Source organism: Setaria italica, chromosome V, assembly GCF_000263155.2.
Source record: "Setaria italica strain Yugu1 chromosome V, Setaria_italica_v2.0, whole genome shotgun sequence".
Classification (NCBI taxonomy): Eukaryota; Viridiplantae; Streptophyta; class Magnoliopsida; order Poales; family Poaceae; genus Setaria; species Setaria italica.
In genome coordinates, this window is record NC_028454.1 from 30116513 (window position 1) to 30135295 (window position 18783).

Below are 18783 nucleotides of genomic sequence, written 5' to 3' on the forward strand. Positions count from 1 at the left end.
GGAAAGTGGTCCGGGGGACCACTTTTTAGTCCATTTAGTCCATTTTAGCTACCCCCAAGTGACTAAATGATTAGAGGGGGGCTAAAGTTTAGCCCACAAGATTTAGCTGGGGTGTTTGGGAAGCTTGGGGGCTAAAATGAACTAAAGTGGGGGTGCTAAAGTTTAGCACCCCTCTCCCAAACACCCCCTCAGACGGGTGGTCATCGTTAGACATTTTTTAAACGCTTTTGTATACGAACACAGACAGGACGATCGAAGCCGGACAGTCTCTCAGTCAGACTATTCTTTTCTTCCGCTAGTAGGAGAAACACCGCTTGACCTTTCCTCTCCAAAGAAAAGTAATGGTCACTATGGCGGTATGGCCTGACTAGTTCAAGTGTTTAAATGTTAAGGATGAAAACAACAATGTGCCACACGTCCACAACTAAGAGCCTGCCATAAGGCCTCCTTCAATGGTTAGAGGTCAAGTACTAACTCATACACTTAAGAGATAGTGTAAGAGACACATCCTCCAACAATTAGAGTCAAACACTATCTCTTATGTCTATATAACCTCACGCACCAGTTCCACATAATTTAGGGATATCTAATTTTTTACCATCCTTACAAATGACTAGCATTCAAATGCTAACTTTTACAGATGCCCTTACATATTAATGTGTCAGTTCCACGTCAATTCTCAAGTACTAGCTGGCATTTGAATGCTGGCCGTTCGTAAGGATGACAAAAAATTAAATATCCTCATGATTTAGAGATGTGCGTATGAGACTATCTCTTGAATAAAAGATAACTCTTCTTTCTCTCTCTTCCATATGGGTAAAAATCTAACGCGGCATGCTCATGAGCTAGCTGAGTTGGCACCATTGGAGGAGGCCTAATGCCCTTACAATGTTTTGTAGACAACGCTCTAATCATTGTATATGTCGTTTTGATCAGACAATTGCTATAGTTTTAATTGAGAAATAATTTAATAGATAAATCATTATATATGGGCTGTCTATATTGCTATCTTTTCGTGACACGGCAAAAAACTTATATATGGTTGCTATCTAATTGTTGTACATTCTCCTAGTTTAAGCTATCATATGAACAATAAGACGATGCGACGTCATTCAACATTACCTCTATAATTGCTCGCTGCCTTGTGCGTTAGGCGTGTGCCTGCTTTGCAGAGGATCTTTGAAAACATCAAAGCAAACCAACCGAAATTCTGGCCCTAAACATGAGGTCAGGAAAGGATGGTAGCGTCTGCCAAAAAGAAAAGCGAAAGGAAAAAAAACCACTTTAGGCCTTAGTAAAATATTTACGAATATCCCCTGATAAAAATTTAAAACAATCTTATCACGCGCGCTAAAAGTAGCCTCGTAAGTTCGGAACCATACTAAAATACAAACATGGTGCGCTTAGTTATTGTCTCGTGAGTACCCTTTCCATAAGCGCCATTCTTTCATCAAGGTACTTTCTGCCTAGCTTTGACTCCAAAAAGAATGAAAACGTAGCTTTAGTCCATTGATATATATGAACAGTAGTTCAACAATGGCAGAGTGTATTCTATGCACAAAGATATAAGAGGTCAATCAAAACCTTGTAAGGAAAGGAAGTCAAGTTCTACGACTTCTACAATATATGTGTCGTCGTCTTCTGGTCATGTTCTTTTTCTGCTTTTTGGAAAAGAGCTGTTTTTTGTGAACAGGCTTGATATTCCTAGGGTAAATGAGATACGGTCTTTTTTTTAAAAAAAAACTAAAAGTAACCGAGAGCAGGAGAGATGAAAACGATTCTGGTCATGTTCCTGGGAAAAGAGCTGAACAGGTTTGGTGTTCCTAGGTAAATGAGATATGGATATTTTTTTAAAATAAAAACTGAAAGTAAACGGAGAGCAGGAGAGATGCAAACAGTATCCAGCTAGGAATCGATACTTTCGGCTTTTCTTGTACTCTGCTGTTTAATCTACCTATTTCATACATAGCCGATTAGATCGAGTAAAAGATAAAATGCAAACAACAGCTAGAAAAGAGTAAAAGATTAGAAAAAACACGGGCGCCAGGTAGGGGTCGAACCTACGGCCTTCTGCTTAGGAAACAGACGCGGGGGCTCCAGGTAGGGGTCGAACCTACAGCTGGAGGGCGGGGGCTCCAATAATTTGGGCAACCTAGAGCTGCCTAAGTTTAGAGGGCCGTATCTATGTTTTGTTGCCGGAAGGTTGATTGATGGTTGATGGATGCATCGACCTTCGTCGAGTGGTCTTGACTTTTGGGGCTCGTGCTGAGAACAACTGGAGTACCACTGCGCATCAGGAATTCAGGATCTGTACTAGAAGGAGTAGGAGGGCGACGCCGAGGAGGCGAGGACACACTTGTTTTCTTGAGGATCAAGGCTGTGCGGGCAGCCGGGCACAGGGGCACACCAGTACAGCACCGTGTGGCTCGCAGCGAGCCACTGACTCTCTCTGTCTGACCAACACTACTACGAACGAGAGCGAGAAGGCCAACCTTTGCAGCCGAGTAGCTTTTCTTCTGGGCTCAAGGCCTGACGCACAATTCGAGCGAATGCAAGGTTGCACATCAACAAGTCGAGCAGAAGTTGGGCCGTGTTTCTGTGCTAGTAGTAGGCTTCCTTCTTCGTTGGATGGAGGTTATGTGGGCTCAAATCCATTGCCTTTTCTTATCTTCGAATTGGTTTGTACTTGTGTGGGTGGAAAATGTGACTCGAGAGCTGCTGCTTACCAAGCAAATTCAAGCTTACGGCTGAAATCGGGTGAAGAAAGGTAGAGGACATGACATCTAGCCGAGGCAGGTTTGATCAAACCGTATGTGGTCGTCTAACTAAACGGTTTGTAGATTGCAGGCTAGCCCAAACACTAGCATAAGAAATGTCTATTTCCTCTAGTTCAGGAACGTTTGCTTGTTTGATGTCTGGACAATCTGAAAATGCCGATGCTGTTCAGGTCTCCTGTCAATCGATATGATCAAATGAGTACTCTGATTAGAGTACACTGCACAAGCAATACACTACCACATACTGGTATAATCCCATTACGAACATTAATCGAACACCTGGAGAGCACTGCAAACGGGCCAAGTCGCAAATTCCATCCAAGAGAGCTAAGATAAACAGGGACCCGTGACCACGCACCGGGTGAGGTGGGAGGGAAGAAGAAGCGGGAGATGATGAAAGGGAGGCCGCCGTCGATCAGTTGTCCCCCTCGGGCTCGAACTCCGGGTCGCCGTCGGGGTGCATCTCCCTCCACTGGTCCTCGGGCCAGTACTCCTTGACGTGGCCCCACTTCTTGCGGAACTTCTCGATCTGGCTGTCCATCACCACCAGCGCCGAGGTGTCGCCGACGTAGTAGGGGTGGTTCCCGGACCACACGTCCACCGTGTACTCCGGCTTGGTGCCCCCCGTCACCAGCACCAGCTCGCCGTTGCAGTACACCTTCGCGTCCTCGTAGATCTCCGGGTGCAGCCCCTTCTTGCGCATCGAGCAGCGCATCCCCTGCATCGCGCCGCCCGGAGTTTGGTTTTGCTCGCAGACTTAGTGGCGGCGCCCATGGTAATTTCATTCGTGCAGGAATTGCGAGAGGGAGGGTCGGCGCCTACGCGCGCGCGCGCACGTACCTGGGAGGGGACGACGGAGCGGAGAGTGCGGGCGGTGGTCCTCGCGGCGGCAGGGGTGGGGAGGAAGGAGGTGGAGAGGGAGAGCGTCATGGCGGATGGCCTTGCCTCGCGCGCAGCTGCGACGGTCGCTTCGGCTGCTGGCTCTGTTCTTCCTCTTCTTATCGCTTCGCTGATGTTATCCTCTGGTGCTGTCTAGCCTTGGTTGGGCTCCAGATTCTTCCATCAACATCTGTGGTTTGCTTTGGGCTACGTGGGGAATGCAGCGGCCCATGGAAATTCGCAACCATTAGTCTCCTTAATTTATTTTCCTTTTTTTTAGATCAGCACTATTTCTTGCTGGCGCACAGACACAATGAGTGACAAGGCGTTTGCTCTCGAAATGTTTTGCTAAAAATTGCTCAACAGTTGGGGCCATAATAATTCAATTTTCTTCTGTAAAGGTAAATTCAACTTAACTCTCGTGCATCATTGGAAAAGTTTCTGTACACAAGATTTCATTACCATATTTCCTTCAATTTCTAGGCAAAAAATATTAGCAGTTAAAATGATCCCTTTTCAGCGGAATAAATTTCTCCTTCTCAAGAACAAATTCTCCTCAGAGAATATAGAACCTATTCTCTCTGTCGTAGAATATAAATATTTCTGACTTTGTCCTATCACGCGGGGGTGTTTGTTCTCACATGCTTAGGGCCTGTTTGTTTCAGCTGCAGCTTATAAACTTTTTTAAAAAGTTGCTGCTAGCTTTTTATTCTGAAAAGCTAACACTAACTTTTAGAAGATGTGTTTAGTTTTCTAGGCCCAAAAAGCTATGAAAAGCTCGAAAAACTGAGCTTTTCAACTTCCCATATAAACTCAACTTTTCTGAGCTTTCAACTTTCTGAAAGCTGCACGAGAAGTTTGATATTTTTTTAAATTTCTGGCTTTTCACGTTGACAAGCTATCAGGAAGCTCAAATAAATAGGATCTTACTCTTCTTCGTGCTTGCATGTTTTTTTCCATGTAAAGATCTTATTGTGGTTTGCCGCATTGTCTAAAAAAACTAGTTATTTTAGGAATTTTAGAACAAATTAGTAGAGAGTTGAAATAACCATGCTAGTATCTATGTTTATTTATCCAAAAAAAGTATGATCCCGTCTCTTCATCTCCTCCCGAATGCTTTGAGCTCTTGGCGCCATGGAGATTGGAGACAACGACGGAGCCACCCATGGGGCGGGGTGGGGCGGCCGCCCCAGCTACCGGCGCCGTAGCATCAGACCCCCGGACCCCCTCTTCGGCCTTCTTCTCCAACTCCGGTTGATCTCCGGCAGTCCGGCGTCCGGTGGCGTCGCTCTTCAGCCACGGGAGAACGACGACGGCCGACGACGATGAAGCCTGAAGGGCTCTGGTTCCTTGCTGGGCCGTTTTTTGCAGTATGTAGTTTGGCCCATTAAGCCATTAAGGCCCAAATTTGCTCCCCAATTCCCCATCCCAATCTCACGGACAAGGCACGGCGGACGGTCACGGACATTCCAGGCAGCGCCGCGCCGCCGCCGCCACCCCGCGCGGTCGCGCCTGCTAGGCTGCGACCTTCTTCCGCCCGCCGCCGCCACTGCTGCACGCCCGCATTTCATCCACCGGCCGGCTGTTGCCCCGCGCCGCGCCGCCGCCCATTCGCTCGCCGCGCGCTGGCCGCTGTGCCCGGCAATGGAGGGAGCTCAGGGAGGCGGAGAGGATGAGCAGGCGGTCGCGCCAAGCACTGGGGCCGGGCCGGCCGGCCATGGCCGCGGAATCGGCAGAGGAGCAAGGGCGGCAGCTGCAGCTCCACCACCAGCATCTGGATTCGGCCGAGGCCGAGGTTCAAGCAGTGGCGTCCCCAGCTCTAGGAGTGGCATTGGCAAGAACAACAAAAAAAATGGTATTGTTTCATGAATCATTACTCCATTAGCTTCTCAAATTACTCATTTGACAAGTAATTTTGTGTAGATTTGAAGAATTATTTCACAATTTTGAGTGTCGGTTCAAGTTCAAGTGGCAGCGGCCCAAGCACTCATGAAAGTGGCAATGCCACTACTTCAGCGGCGGGAGAAGTTGTTCATGAAAATGAAGCTATGCAGACGGTAGCGACTGATTTAGCACACGTTGATATTGGTGTCGATGATGCACAACCACCGGAACCACAACAGCAAGAAGATGAAGGTATCAGCCTTATCATGGAATTTGACCAGCATGTTCATATTGTAGCTGATCCAGATCTTAGAATGCCAATTGAGAGATTTCATCCTAATATTCAATCGGATGTTAGAAGGGCTTATTTATTGAGAGGTCCGACACAACCTATTGGACATAATTTTCCTCGCAAGCGTGTTGGTAATGATTGGAGACAATTTCTCCCAAAATGGTTTAAGGACCATGATTGGTTAGAGTATAGTGTGTCCAAGGATGCAGCATATTGCTTCTATTGTTTTCTTTTTAGGCAAGAAGCCGACCATGAGAAATTTGGTCATGTGGTTTTCACAAAGACAGGGTATAATGATTTTAAACATTCGTATAGAGGATTTCCATGTCATGTTGGAGGAGTTTCTAGTTGCCACAATAAAGCTAGATTATGTGCCGAAGATTTTAAGAATCAGAGAGCAAGTATTACCCATAAGATTGATGCTAATACCAAAACTGTAGAAATGCTCTATGAAGTTCGCTTGACTGCTGCTCTAGATGTTGCAAGCTTTCTCATTGCACAAGGTCATGCTTTTCGTGGCAATGATGAATCTGGCACCTCTCTAAACAAGGGCAATTTTTTAGAAATGATTGATTGGTACAAAAACAGGAATGAGGATGTGAGGGTAGCATTTGATGAGTTATGTCAAAATAATGCCCGCATGACTTCTCCTCAGATTCAACAAGATATTACACGGAGTTATGCTGAAGAGGTCACTGAAGTAATAAAAGAAGAAATTGGAGATGGCTATTTCTCGGTTCTAATTGATGAATCCCGTGATATCTCAATAGCTGAACAAATGGCTGTGCTTGTGAGGTTAGTAATTTTTTGGACTGCTTTATGTTTCTGGGTGACTTGTGAGGTTACTAATTATTTTTTAAATGCATTATGCAGATTTGTGAACAAAAAGGGAATGGTTGTGGAAAGATTTTTGGGTCTGCAACATGTTGAAGATACAACATCAAGTTCCCTAAAGAAAGCTTTGACTGAGATTCTTGCTGCCCATGGTTTACCTATTTCTAGACTAAGAGGCCAAGGATATGATGGTGCTTCTAACATGAGAGGTGAATTCAATGGTTTGCAAAAACAGATCCGTGATGAGAACCCTTATGCTTTCTATGTTCACTGCTTTGCTCATCAATTACAGTTGGTTATTGTTTCGGTTGCAAGTTGCTGCTCCTCTTTTGATGATTTCTTCAACTATGTGGGTTTAATTGTCAGTAGTACTAGTGCATCTTGTAAGAGGAAGGATAAATTACAAGCACAACATCGTGAAACCACTATAGCAAAGTTAGAGAGTGGTGAGATTCTAAGAGGGAGGGGAAGGAATCAAATGACAAACTTGCATAGACCAGGAGATACAAGATGGGGTTCTCATTACATAACATTACTTCGTATTGAGTCAATGTGGGATTCTGTAGTCAAGGTGTTAGCCATGATTCATGAAGATGAACGTAATCCTGGCCGAGCTGGTGGTTTGGTGCACAAAATGGAAAGCTTTTCCTTTGTTTTAAATATGAAGTTGATGTTGAAAGTGTTCCGTATTACAAATGAGTTGTCTCTTCTTTTTCAAAGAAAAGACCAAAACATTGTTGAGGCCATGTCATTGCTTATTGATGTGAAAGCTCGCTTGATCAGTTTAAGAAATGAAGGCTGGGAGCAATTATTGGAAGAGGTCAAATCATTTTGTGTTGCAAAAGAAATTCCAATACCAAATATGGAAGAGCCAATACCAAGATGGGGCAGATCAAGGCGTGATGGCAACTTAATCACTCAAGAGCATCATTACCGTGTTGATACTTTCCTTGCTGCACTTGATGCTATAATCATGGAGATGGATCATCGCTTCAATGAGGTATCATCTGAGTTGCTTGTTTCATTTGCATGTCTTGATCCAAGAGACAACTTTGTTAGGTTTGATGTTGAAAAGATTGCTCGGATAACTGAGATCTATGATCAAGATTTCTCTATTCGTGATCGTGATAATATAAGGGAAGAACTTGAGACATTCCTTGTTCATGTGAGTAGAGTTGATGATTTCAAATCTTGTCATGACCTTGGAAGCTTGGCTACAACAATGATTGCAAAAAGAACACATATCCTTTTTCCATTGGTCTATCGCATCATTGAGTTAGCATTGATCCTACCTGTGGCAACATCTTCGGTTGAAAGAGCCTTCTCAGCTATGCACTTCATCAAGACAGCTTTGCGGAACAAGATGGGTGATGAATGGCTCAATAACTTGTTAGTGTGCTACATTGAGAAAGGGATCTTCAAGGAACTTGGTATTGATAAAGTTAAGAAGAGGTTTCAATCTATGAAAACCCGAAGAGTGAGCTTGCCAAAGAGCCCTCGACGTCATCGAAGCTCTTAGCCCTGTACCAGTAGTAAGTATTTTCTCATAATGTCCATTATTGATTGAGGGGTACCAATATTTTATTGTTACTCACTAAGATAAGATGCTAATTGATAATCATTCAATCTGCAGGTTCATGCATTCTTGGTTATTTCATTATTTGTAATTTGCAATGTAAGGATCAAAGTCATCCAATCAAGAACTATTTATTCTTCAAAATTGAGGTAACATCTTGTGTTTCTAGCTTACTTTTCGTCGTCATATGTGATTGTAGCATTTTAGCCATGATTTGTGTGATTATAGTATGTGAATGCGGTGCGTTGTGAGTGTGATGCGTTTTTGGTTCATTGTCTCGTTGAAATTCGCCCCAGCTATAATTTTTTCCTGGCTCCGTCATTGATTGGAGAGTAGTGCGATTAATTAACGCTGGGTGGAGGGATTATAGCTGGTAAAATTTGGAAAAAAGGGCACTCAAAATAGCGGAAAAAGAAGAAGAAAAACACGTTAAAAAAACGCGGCCCAAACCCACCCCAGCGGCCCAGCCGCCTATCGTCGTCCTCCCGGCAGCCGGCGCCGGCTACCATTCTGCAGCCCCTTCCAGGCTTCCACTACACCTTTCTTTTCTCCATCTGCACGTTCGAGCAGCGACAAAATCCGGCGAGTTATGAGCCCTATGCGAGCAGCATTGGGTACAGCTCGGCTCTCATTCGCCGGATTCGTCCTCCTCGGCTCCTTCTACCCAGATCTGGCAACTTTTGGTGGGGACCCTTTGCGCTCGTCCATCTGGACGTGCTCCTCGTTTGGAGCACTGTGGAGGGACGATGGGGTCCGCTGCGTGTCATCGACGCCGGAGACACGCGGCCAGAGCTGCTCTTGATGGTCCTCAAGGCTACCCCGATGGGGGTCCTGTGGCGGGACAACAAGGTCCGCCGCGTATTGCATTGTGCGCCCGGTGGCGGTGCCGTTCCCGTTCTGATGGCATGTGTCTTGGGCGGTTAAAAGTGCTGCTATCAGCGCCACCTTCCACACTTCCTTGCTCTCCAATGGCCTTCCCACCTTAGTGCCATCGGCTCATCAAGGCAGAGCTTCAGGCCATGCTCAAGATTGAGCCCAAAATCTGCAACTGCTCTGCGGATGCCGCACTGGATGTCCGGGCGCCTGCTGTGGGGGAGTGGATGGACATGAAACGTGATGATGATGACCGAGGCCAAGGAGGTATGCATCCTGCACTTGGGTCTGTGGTCTACGCAAGGTGCGGGGGCTTCTTACCATTGCCAAAGCCCTGCTCGACTTTCTGCCGGTGCCGGAGCTGGTGACGCTCTTCTCTATCGTGATGCCCCTGCTTCCCAATCATGAAGGTTTCTTTGGGTGAAAACCCAGCTCTGGTCTACAGATGGCTAATGTGCCCTACTGCCCTCCTTGGAGGCGTTGTTAGGGACTTTGTGAGTTCCTTTCTCACAATGGATGGCCGTTTCTGCTCAGATCAATTAGGTGTCAATGATGAGGCCTAGTTTGCTAGTCAGTCTGTCATTAGTGGTCCTAGTTTTAGTCTGGTTTCCCAAAATAAACGAGCATTGTAGGGTTTTGCCTCAGTTTCCCTTAAAAACGAGGTTGTTGATCTGTGGTTGTGCCACAACTTATCAATGCAAATTCCCTCTGGTGACCATTAAAAAAAGAAGAAGGGAAAACATATATTTCATGGTGAAATGGTGCATTGCACAAGCAATTAGATATGTGCTTCCTATTTTCCCCACACACCACTTAGTACCCAAACAACCATCAAACCGTAGGCATTGTATCTTGGGCAGTTTTGTGCATGCACCATTGTTCTCAGATTTCCAATAATAATTGAAAAATGCATCAAATTTAGATGTCAATGTGCGATTTAAGAATTCCTAAGAAATAATTAGGCATGTTTGAATAGGGCCGCACATGCTCGTATAAGGAAAGAGCCCAAAGAAATACAGCTTATTACACCACATATAGCTGCTAGGTATGCTACACTATTACTTTCTTGTTTTTAGATCCATGCTTTGGATCCTGTAGACCCATACAACATAAACGTAAGATGAACAGCGGTACAGGCATAACTGAAACCTAGGAGAAAATAAAAGGGTTATGGACATTTATAAGAAGTATGTATGCTAATGCACTAACTAGTTTTTAATTTGAAAATTTGATCTGCATTTCTGATTTTAAGCAATAAAATGCAGCTCTTCTAGGAGCTGCCTTGAAAAGGTATATATAACCTCAATAACTCTGCCATAGGGAAAACTTATCCTACTACTTATAATTAGTTTTTATGCATTGTAAGAACTGCAGTACAATGTGGAAATCATAATCTTAAATGTAATTTGGCTAGAACGTGTAATAGTTAGTGCTACATTTCTACAGCTAGTCAGAACATTTTGTTTTGGACATTGGCAGGTCCGAGTGTTTCCATAGTCATCCTTTATAAAGGATGGATAGTTCCTGCATATTGCGGAGCTTAGTTCAAATCCTATGGCCTGGGGGGTGGGGGCAGCAATATTGCAGTAGATAAGTAATTCATTGACACGACTTAAAAACTACTACTTGTGTTAAAGAACTACACAATTCTAGGCCAACGTGGACCATGGCCCCTTTTGGCCCTAAGAAAACTTTGCCTCTAGTTCCTGCTATAAATTCTATATTTATGAGAATCCCATGTGTGACCTGGCAGTAGGATTGAGATCATCAGGTCAAGTTTTGATGTGTCTCATGTACATTGTTTTCTTTTAACTTTAAAAAAACCCACCTGGTTGCAAATGTAAGTTGTTTTAGAATTGTTTCTAAATTGGATTGGGATAGACTATTCATTTATTTGTGAGAATGGTAGCATTTGTTAAGAAGGGTGCATAGAAGCTCTAGAATGACTTACATTTAGAGAATAGTTGAGAAAGCTAAAATGACCTACGTTTGCAATCGGAGGGAGTATCTGATATATTCATATATCTTTCGTGGGGGAGGGAAGGTAAGTCTGGAAAAGTGAGCATGAGAGGGAGAGCCATGCATCACATGTCAAAGGAACTTTGGCATTTTTCTGAAAGCAATATTGAGCACTATTACTTTATCTTGCATGAACATTTGTGAAAGCTAGCTTACCAGCATTCCTGCCAGCTCAGAAAAGTTATTTGTAAAAGGTTTCATGTGTACCGTGGGAATTGTTCGTGACAATTGTTTCCAACTCAAGCACCTTCAATATGTTGTTTGTACGCAAATTAGTTTGTTTTGTTTATTCTTGTAGCTGAAAAGAGTCTAAAACTATGGATGGGTTACAGAAAAGTACAAACCACAATTGAGATTTCTGGAAGTATCATCTATGGCCTGTAGATGGGAAAGCCACACGCCAAAGTTATTTGCTCATGAACAGCTTCAACATACAATTGTCTGCCTTATGATGGCATCGCCACCCACCATCACCTCTCTCATGTGCCTATTTATTTTCTTGCCCTTTCTACTCACCAAAATTATTAAGATGTTATAAACATAATGCATACCAGTTCACACATCTGTAAATGCAGCAATCAGATCATCTTCCTTGTCTATAGTTTATTTATTGTTTGAAAACTATGTCCTGCACCAAGGGAGCTCATACACAATTACCTATGCATCTTCATGAAATATGAACTTCAAAAAAGAAATAGAAACCAATGAACATGCTTTTCCAAATGTAATGTGTTCTATTATGTTTATACTGAAGGCCAAGGGCAAAATTGGTATACTAATGATGGTGGCTGGTGGGTTGTGTGAGTCTGTATGAGGTACTTGCGAAAAATGTGAACCCAGTTTTGTTTCTATACATGGACATAATGCCAAAGGCTTCCAGCTTTTTTCACAGTACTTGCAAGAATTGTGCACCTCTTTTCATTTCTGTTCATGGATGTAAGTACGTATCGTAAAAGGCATCCAACCTTTTCACGGTTGTTGATTCCTTCACACAATTCATTTCCGCCAGCCTGCCATCCTTCCACTCTTTATAAGCACATCGACAGCATCACAATTAGACACAGAGCATCAATTGGAGCCACAAGAACACTTGGGGAGGCAAGTGTGACTTCAATCTTGCAGCCATTTTCGTGTCCTATTGTAAGTATATAGTTCCTTGATGCCATTTTCGCAGCCATTTGGGAAGTGTTAGTGGAAAGATGGTGAGATGCTATCATCCATGTACTCTGCAAATGCATCTGATATTTGAATGGTTGCTTTATCATAATTTGGATTGCTCATTCTTGCCAATAGTAGAGTGTGCGGTATTTAGATTTTAGAATCATGCTAGCGCCATGCAATTTTGTCAGCTGAGATGGGGTGTTCTATTTTTATTACTTTGCTTGAGGAGCATTCATTATGAATCCAGTTTTTAGGAAGTAGTAAATCTCGGCTTGGTCATAAGATGTCATATTGTAGTTCAAGCATATGTATGTATATATGGCAGAAAGTTGTTTACTTCAATTCATTGTAAATGTTCTCTTGCTGTAAAAGAAGTACCTACTCATTTGTTTGAGTTGCAGGTGTGTCTAGTTGTTTGATTAGATATGCAGTTTACACTAGCATTGGATGGGAACACAAGTCCTCACCTGATGAGAAGATCTGGTGAGGGTGGTGGGAGTGAGATGTTGATGGAAAGATTAAATATCGGGGTCATCAATCAGGAGAAAGCTTTGAGGAATAGGTGCTTCAGTGGTGGAGGTGCTAGAACGACACAATGTGTTCTTAACTCTGGTGCTTGTTCTGAAACTCTTGTAAGCATCTAACTCTGTTATTACTCTTACATGGTGGTTTACAAATTGACTATACTTTCTTTCTGTATGAAGTTTACTATACTTTTTTTTACAGGGAAATCTACTATAATTTTATTGAATTGATTATTGTATAGATTCGTTAAAATAAGCTCATTGTAAATATTTGAGATCCTGGGGGAAACTATGGCTTCACTGCATTCAGGAAAACAGAATCCGTGGTTACTACAGGAATAACTTATTGAAATAAACCTTAGAGTTGCTGAGTGGCCATCACAAATCATTGTTATGATATCTATTAAGTGATAATATATATCTGCTACTCTAAGACCAATGTAATCTTTCCTGAATTTTATTTAATGGCATGTATAAATGCACTACTTATGCACTTGTTTAGGCTTAATTTAAGTAATCTAACTTTAGTCCCATATTTTGCAGCATTTTCAAACACATTCCTCCAGAAAAAGTTATGCTGACGCAAACCGTGTGTCTGCTGTCATTTTGGGTGGAGGCATTGGAGCTCAGCTCTTTCCTTTGACAAGCACGAGGGCTACGCCTGCTGTAAGAGATAGCGTTGAACATCCAGCATTGATTACTCTATTATAATATTACTGATCTTTGAATTTTATCTTAGTCTTCTGCGATATTTAGTAGATTCATCTCAATTTCAAGATACACTGTTGAACCATCAAACTAACATACATAAGACAATAAAAAATAGGTGAAAGTTACACTCATCTTTTTCTAGACTTTCAGCCAAATCTTCTCATAACCTTATGTTTCTAGTCCATATGTTCCTAAAGCATTCAACTTACGTAAAATATTCTCTTTCTTATTTTTGTTCTTGTTGCATTACTTAGGTCCCTGTTGGAGGATGTCACAGGCTTATTGATATCCCTATGAGCAACTGCTTCAACAGCGGTATAAATAAGATATTTGTGATGACTCAGTTCAATTCTGCTTCTCTTAACCGCCATATTCATCGTACATACCTTGGAGGCGGGATCACCTTTACTGATGGATCTGTACAGGTAATTTACCTCATCTTGTTGATGTGTAAGTAGGAATAACTTCATGTAGAGAGAATAAAAAAGAGACGCTATTATTCTACTCTAGATCCAAAGGCATCGTGGTTCAAAACATAGACTACTTTACAATGGACCATCTACCATTCACGTCATAACTTTGCCTTGAATTTCTGTAAAATGGGCAAATTATTGATTCATTTGAGATCAGTTGTAAAACTAATTGTTCTGACACACAGGTATTAGCGGCTACACAAATGCCTGAAGAGCCTGCTGGATGGTTTCAGGGTACAGCAGATGCTATCAGAAAATTTGTCTGGGTACTTGAGGTAGTTAATATTTTCTCTTTGTGGATGGTCATCAACTCATTCTTGTAGCATTTCCTTTTTGGAATCTTAAGTTCTTGTGTACCTTTTCAGGATTATTACAATCACAAAGATATTGAGCACATTGTAATCTTGAGTGGCGATCAGCTTTATCGGATGAATTACATGGAACTTGTGCAGGTACATTGTACTCTTCTTCCTTAAGTTTTGCATATGTCCTGATTTAGGATTAACCAAATATTTTGGCATGTATTATTTCCAGAAACATGTTGATGACAATGCTGAAATCACTATATCATGTGCTCCTGTTAATGAGAGGTAAAACAATTGCTGATCCTCCTAGTTCATGAACATGTCATCTAGTCGTTCAAGACAACATGTGCTTGGTCTCATTTGTTTCTTTTTTTCCCCTTTGGGAAGCCGAGCTTCTAACTATGGACTAGTGAAGTTTGATTACACTGGACGTGTGCTTCAGTTTTTTGAGAAACCAGTGGGTGCTGATTTGGAATCTATGGTTAGCAATTCTTTGAGTACTTCTTTTGTTTCCTTTCTTTCTTCAATGAACCCTTCTTTCCTTGGTCCATCTCTACTTGGCTTGTCCAGAAATGATTATCTATTTTGCTGTAGAATCTAAGTCTAAAGGTACTGTTGTTGCAGAGAGTTGATACCAACTTCCTCAGCTATGCTATAGGTGATACACAGAAATATCCCTATATTGCATCAATGGGCGTTTATGTCTTCAAAAGAGATGCACTTTTAGACCTTCTCAAGTAATTACTTTCCCACAATTTATTCTTGTTCAAATCCTAGTTTGTCTTCTAATAGCGTCAATTCTTAGGTCAAAATATAATCAACTGCATGACTTTGGATCTGAAATCCTCCCAAGAGCTGTACTAGAGCATAATGTGCAGGTAACTCTGATCTATTACACTATGCGTAATTGTATATCATGAAGTCTTCACGTTTAAGAGTTGTTTTGTTTCTGGTTTCCACAAATTGAGCTAATATTATCAAGTAGGATTGCAGTGTAAATATCAATCCACAATTTATATTATCGCCTCCATGCATCATACAGACTAACAATATGTTGAACTAATTGTGTTAGGCATATATTTTCACGGGCTATTGGGAGGATGTTGGAACAATCAAATCATTCTTTGATGCAAACTTGGCCCTCACTGAGCAGGTATTCTATCATATATGTATTGTGTACTGGATATATATTGCATGAAATTCTGTGCATGGAACATCTAAGTTTCATTCTGTTCTTCAGTTGACTTATCATCTAATAGTTTGGTGGCTAGAATCTAAACACAAATTCACCTCATGTATTGCTCTGTTCAGCCTTCCAAGTTTGAATTCTATGATCCACAAACACCTTTCTTCACTGCGCCCCGATACTTGCCTCCAACACAACTGGACAAGTGCAAGGTATAGATTTTGTGGAACACAATTGTTACATCAGAGCATGATGTACACATATTTGATGTCTGTATTTTCTCCTCTGCAGATCAAAGATGCATTTATCTCAGATGGTTGCTTGCTTAGTGAATGCACTATCAAGCATTCTGTGATTGGAGTTTGCTCACGTCTTAGATCTGGATGTGAACTCATGGTACATACTTCTCCAAGATGTATGCTGATGTTTTATACATGCTTTGCATCAAAACATTGATTTGAGCCACTAGAGTTATTGCAACTGCCATGTACATTTTAGTATACCATATCAACACCAGGGTTCACAAAATCACAAATAGGTTTTGTGACCCTGGACAAGTTCATCAAAGTATTTTTTATGTTTTCTCAAAACTTAAGACTTCGTTCAGCTTGTAGCACTAATATCATATTCGATCTCATGTGAACACCTCAATTCCGATGCTTACTGTACACCAGGCAATCCCAGATTTTTCAGGTCATGAATATGACAATAATACTGAACCAGATGAAGACTTGGTCTATTCATTGTTACATTTGAAAATTATTGTTGATTCATTTCTTTCTGCGCTTTGTAATTACTACAGGATACCATGATGATGGGTGCAGACATATATGAAACTGAAGAAGAAACTTCGAAGCTACATTTAGCTGGGAAGGTCCCAATTGGGATAGGAGAGAACACAAAGATAAGGTGAGGTTTTGAAACAACATCGCATATACATGATTACCGTTAGCTCCCAAATATCACGCTCGCGGACACCTGATGGTATCTTCCTCTGATGATTTCCAGGAACTGTATTATCGACATGAACGCGAGGATTGGGAAGAATGTGGTGATCGCAAACAGTAAGGTGAGCAAGTGCACCTCATGGCTGCAAAAACTTGTGTGCTCGTCTATCCAACGCTGGTTTTGTGACCATGGGTTCCACTTTTCATGGCAGGGTATCCAAGAGGCCGATCACCCGGAAGAGGGATACTACATAAGGTCCGGAATCGTGGTGATCTTGAAGAACGCAATCATCAAGGACGGGTCAGTCATATAGATAATGTGCGCCTACAAAGCAAGAGCCTGCAGTGCTATTATATTGATGGATTGTGTAACTATGGTGTGGGAACTGTTGCTTGCCATAAAGTCTGCAAAGCTTCCGGGTGCAAGATGCGTGGCCTCTGGCATCCAGTTTGTGTTCCTTATACCCTTGATATTGCTAGTACATGTACTGTAATAAGCTGCCCGGGAAGTTGCAGCAAGCCTTTTATGTACCTTTGTATTCCCATTGGGAATTCTATTCGAAAATAAATACAAATCATATTGGTGTTAGAATCATATAAGCTACTCCCCCCCCCCCCCCACCCCGCCAAAAAAAAGTCATTTTGAGGTTTAGAATTTGTCGAGAGAGATAAGTTATTATATTATATTCTACGTATGGGCACGCAGCACTCGCAGCACTTAATTAGTGCCAAATACGGTTAATAAATAGGGCAAGCAAAAATTCCTACAATAACTTGTCTTTTAGATGGAAGAACTAAAGTGTAATTTTGCTTCATGTAATTCAGTAAACTACCAAAAGATAAAAGAATAAACTTATCGACTGAAAGCAGATAAGTTCGTGAGTGATAACTAAGCTATCACACCTAACCTGTTCCAAATTATAGGTGGTTGTTTACTATGTATCTAAATATAGTGTATACATATATGCATATAAAAATTATATATCTAGAAAAATCAAAATGACCTATAATTTGGAACGGATGGAGTATCTAACAAATTTGTTAAATGAGGCTACTAAAGCACTTCTATGCATAAACGAAAAATTGAACTAGTTCGTCGATCGAACCCAAAAATCCGTGAACTAGTGACTGACTTGTTCGGTTCAACTAAATGATCAGTCCTGCAATTGAACACCTGCTGGTTTTTCATTGAACCATGAACCAATGAACCGGTTTATTAGAGAACTACTGATTAATCAAAAATCCAAATTTTCCATTTCATCTATCGATGAACGTTTTGTACCCATTCAGCTTGGAATTTGAACGCTGGCGGTACCGGGCTGACCCTGAACGGGTTCTTTTTCCATCGATTCCTCTTCTTCCTGGACGGACGGAGCCACAGAGGTCGTAGGCAGAGCGCCACTTTAGAAAGAGTCTCATCCAGTTTACCCGGCCCTCGATCTCATCTCTCTAGTCTCCACTGGTTTCGACTCTCGTCGTCGATATCCTGCTCCTGCTGGGCAGACCGCGCGGCTGTGGTGTGGCCGTGTGGGTGGGGTCAGGGTAGGGAAAGTGGAAAGCGGCCCAAGGCGGGTTGTCCAAGGTACACAGTCTCACTCTGACAGTCACCAGACGCACTAGTCAGTGGCAAATAATTTGCTCCTCCTCCTCCTGAGTCACTGAATCCCATCCCAAACCTCAGGGTGTTCCTACCTGTCGTCCCGTGCACTGGCACTGCCAACCTTCCTAGCGTTGGATTCGGATCGGCGTCCTCCTCCATCTCGCTCGCTCTCCAGCGCCGGCAGCTTGGTGCTCCCTCTCCTCTTCCTCGGTCCCTCCGTTGGATTGGCTTGCGGCGGCGACCCGCAGGCACCTGGACTGACTCTCTCTTCTTGGTAAGGGACCCTAGCTCATGGCATTTGGATGATTGGATTGATTGTTCTTACATCGAGTTTTGATCTGGCGCCCCATATTCTCTCCCCGGGAGTCAATCGAACCCAAATATCTGCTCCTCTCCGTATTTGTTGGTCTTGCGGAGGACATGGCTGCATGGCTCGATTAGGCTCTTCCTCGGCTTGCCATATTGTTATACTCCCCCCAATTAACCCCGTAGGCCTATCGAAGAAAGTGCGGATAGATCCACCCATGTTATGTGCTGGTGCTTGGGTTTCTACTAAATCAAATCGACACTGTCAATATCAGTTCATTTCCGGGAGGATCCGAGATCCTTGTACCTCAACTGTGCCCTCGTCCACACCTTGTAATGGCCTCTGTACTTATGTGCTACTGATTTTGAGTTGTTCCACACTACCAAGTGCTTTGCACCCATTCTGACAGGGCTGGGATTGCAGTACCAATTGATG

At 42.7% G+C, this 18783-nt stretch overlaps 3 protein-coding genes across 5 annotated transcripts; 2 read left to right on the forward strand and 1 right to left on the reverse strand.

Moving 5' to 3' along the window:
* Positions 1 to 2937: 2937 nt before the first annotated feature.
* On the reverse strand, positions 2938 to 3828 carry LOC101766940 (50S ribosomal protein L31). The gene is made up of 2 exons (XM_004969195.2): positions 3618 to 3828; positions 2938 to 3495 (listed from the first exon to the last, which is right to left on the reverse strand). The coding sequence occupies exons 1-2, from the start codon at positions 3705 to 3707 to the stop codon at positions 3193 to 3195; spliced, it is 393 nt and encodes a 130-aa protein (XP_004969252.1). The 5' UTR covers positions 3708 to 3828; the 3' UTR covers positions 2938 to 3192.
* A 1472-nt stretch (positions 3829 to 5300) lies between these two features.
* On the forward strand, positions 5301 to 8387 carry LOC101767339 (zinc finger MYM-type protein 1-like). Its single transcript, XM_004969196.2, has 4 exons — positions 5301 to 5511; positions 5580 to 6627; positions 6706 to 8198; positions 8300 to 8387. The coding sequence occupies exons 1-3, from the start codon at positions 5301 to 5303 to the stop codon at positions 8183 to 8185; spliced, it is 2739 nt and encodes a 912-aa protein (XP_004969253.2). The 3' UTR covers positions 8186 to 8198; positions 8300 to 8387.
* Positions 8388 to 8722: 335 nt separating this feature from the next.
* Positions 8723 to 17036, forward strand: LOC101768017 (glucose-1-phosphate adenylyltransferase large subunit 1, chloroplastic/amyloplastic). Of its 3 annotated transcripts, none has more exons than XM_022827273.1 (16): positions 8723 to 12274; positions 12697 to 12927; positions 13363 to 13485; positions 13785 to 13955; positions 14189 to 14278; positions 14369 to 14455; positions 14538 to 14593; positions 14696 to 14789; positions 14933 to 15045; positions 15114 to 15186; positions 15381 to 15461; positions 15620 to 15706; positions 15786 to 15890; positions 16297 to 16403; positions 16503 to 16563; positions 16654 to 17036. In XM_022827273.1, exons 2-16 carry the CDS (start codon positions 12721 to 12723, stop codon positions 16753 to 16755), a joined length of 1557 nt encoding a protein of 518 aa, XP_022683008.1. In that variant the 5' UTR covers positions 8723 to 12274; positions 12697 to 12720; the 3' UTR covers positions 16756 to 17036. The 3 variants fall into 3 exon arrangements, with proteins under 3 accessions (XP_022683008.1, XP_004969255.1, XP_022683007.1); XM_004969198.2 differs by having other exon boundaries at positions 8723 to 9382; XM_022827272.1 differs by having other exon boundaries at positions 8723 to 12927.
* The last annotated feature ends 1747 nt before the right edge of the window (positions 17037 to 18783 follow it).

Coding starts and splice junctions, on each gene's coding strand:
- LOC101766940 (XM_004969195.2), bottom strand. CDS start 3,707: ATGACGCTCTCCCTCTCCACCTCCTTCCTCCCCACCCCTGCCGCCGCG. Junction 3,496..3,617: donor GCTCCGTCGTCCCCTCCCAG/GTACGTGCGCGC, acceptor GGCGCGATGCAG/GGGATGCGCTGCTCGATGCG.
- LOC101767339 (XM_004969196.2), top strand. CDS start 5,301: ATGGAGGGAGCTCAGGGAGGCGGAGAGGATGAGCAGGCGGTCGCGCCA. Junction 5,512..5,579: donor CAAGAACAACAAAAAAAATG/GTATTGTTTCAT, acceptor AATTTTGTGTAG/ATTTGAAGAATTATTTCACA. Junction 6,628..6,705: donor CAAATGGCTGTGCTTGTGAG/GTTAGTAATTTT, acceptor TGCATTATGCAG/ATTTGTGAACAAAAAGGGAA.
- LOC101768017 (XM_022827272.1), top strand. CDS start 12,721: ATGCAGTTTACACTAGCATTGGATGGGAACACAAGTCCTCACCTGATG. Junction 15,462..15,619: donor ACTTGGCCCTCACTGAGCAG/GTATTCTATCAT, acceptor TGCTCTGTTCAG/CCTTCCAAGTTTGAATTCTA. Junction 15,707..15,785: donor CACAACTGGACAAGTGCAAG/GTATAGATTTTG, acceptor TCTCCTCTGCAG/ATCAAAGATGCATTTATCTC.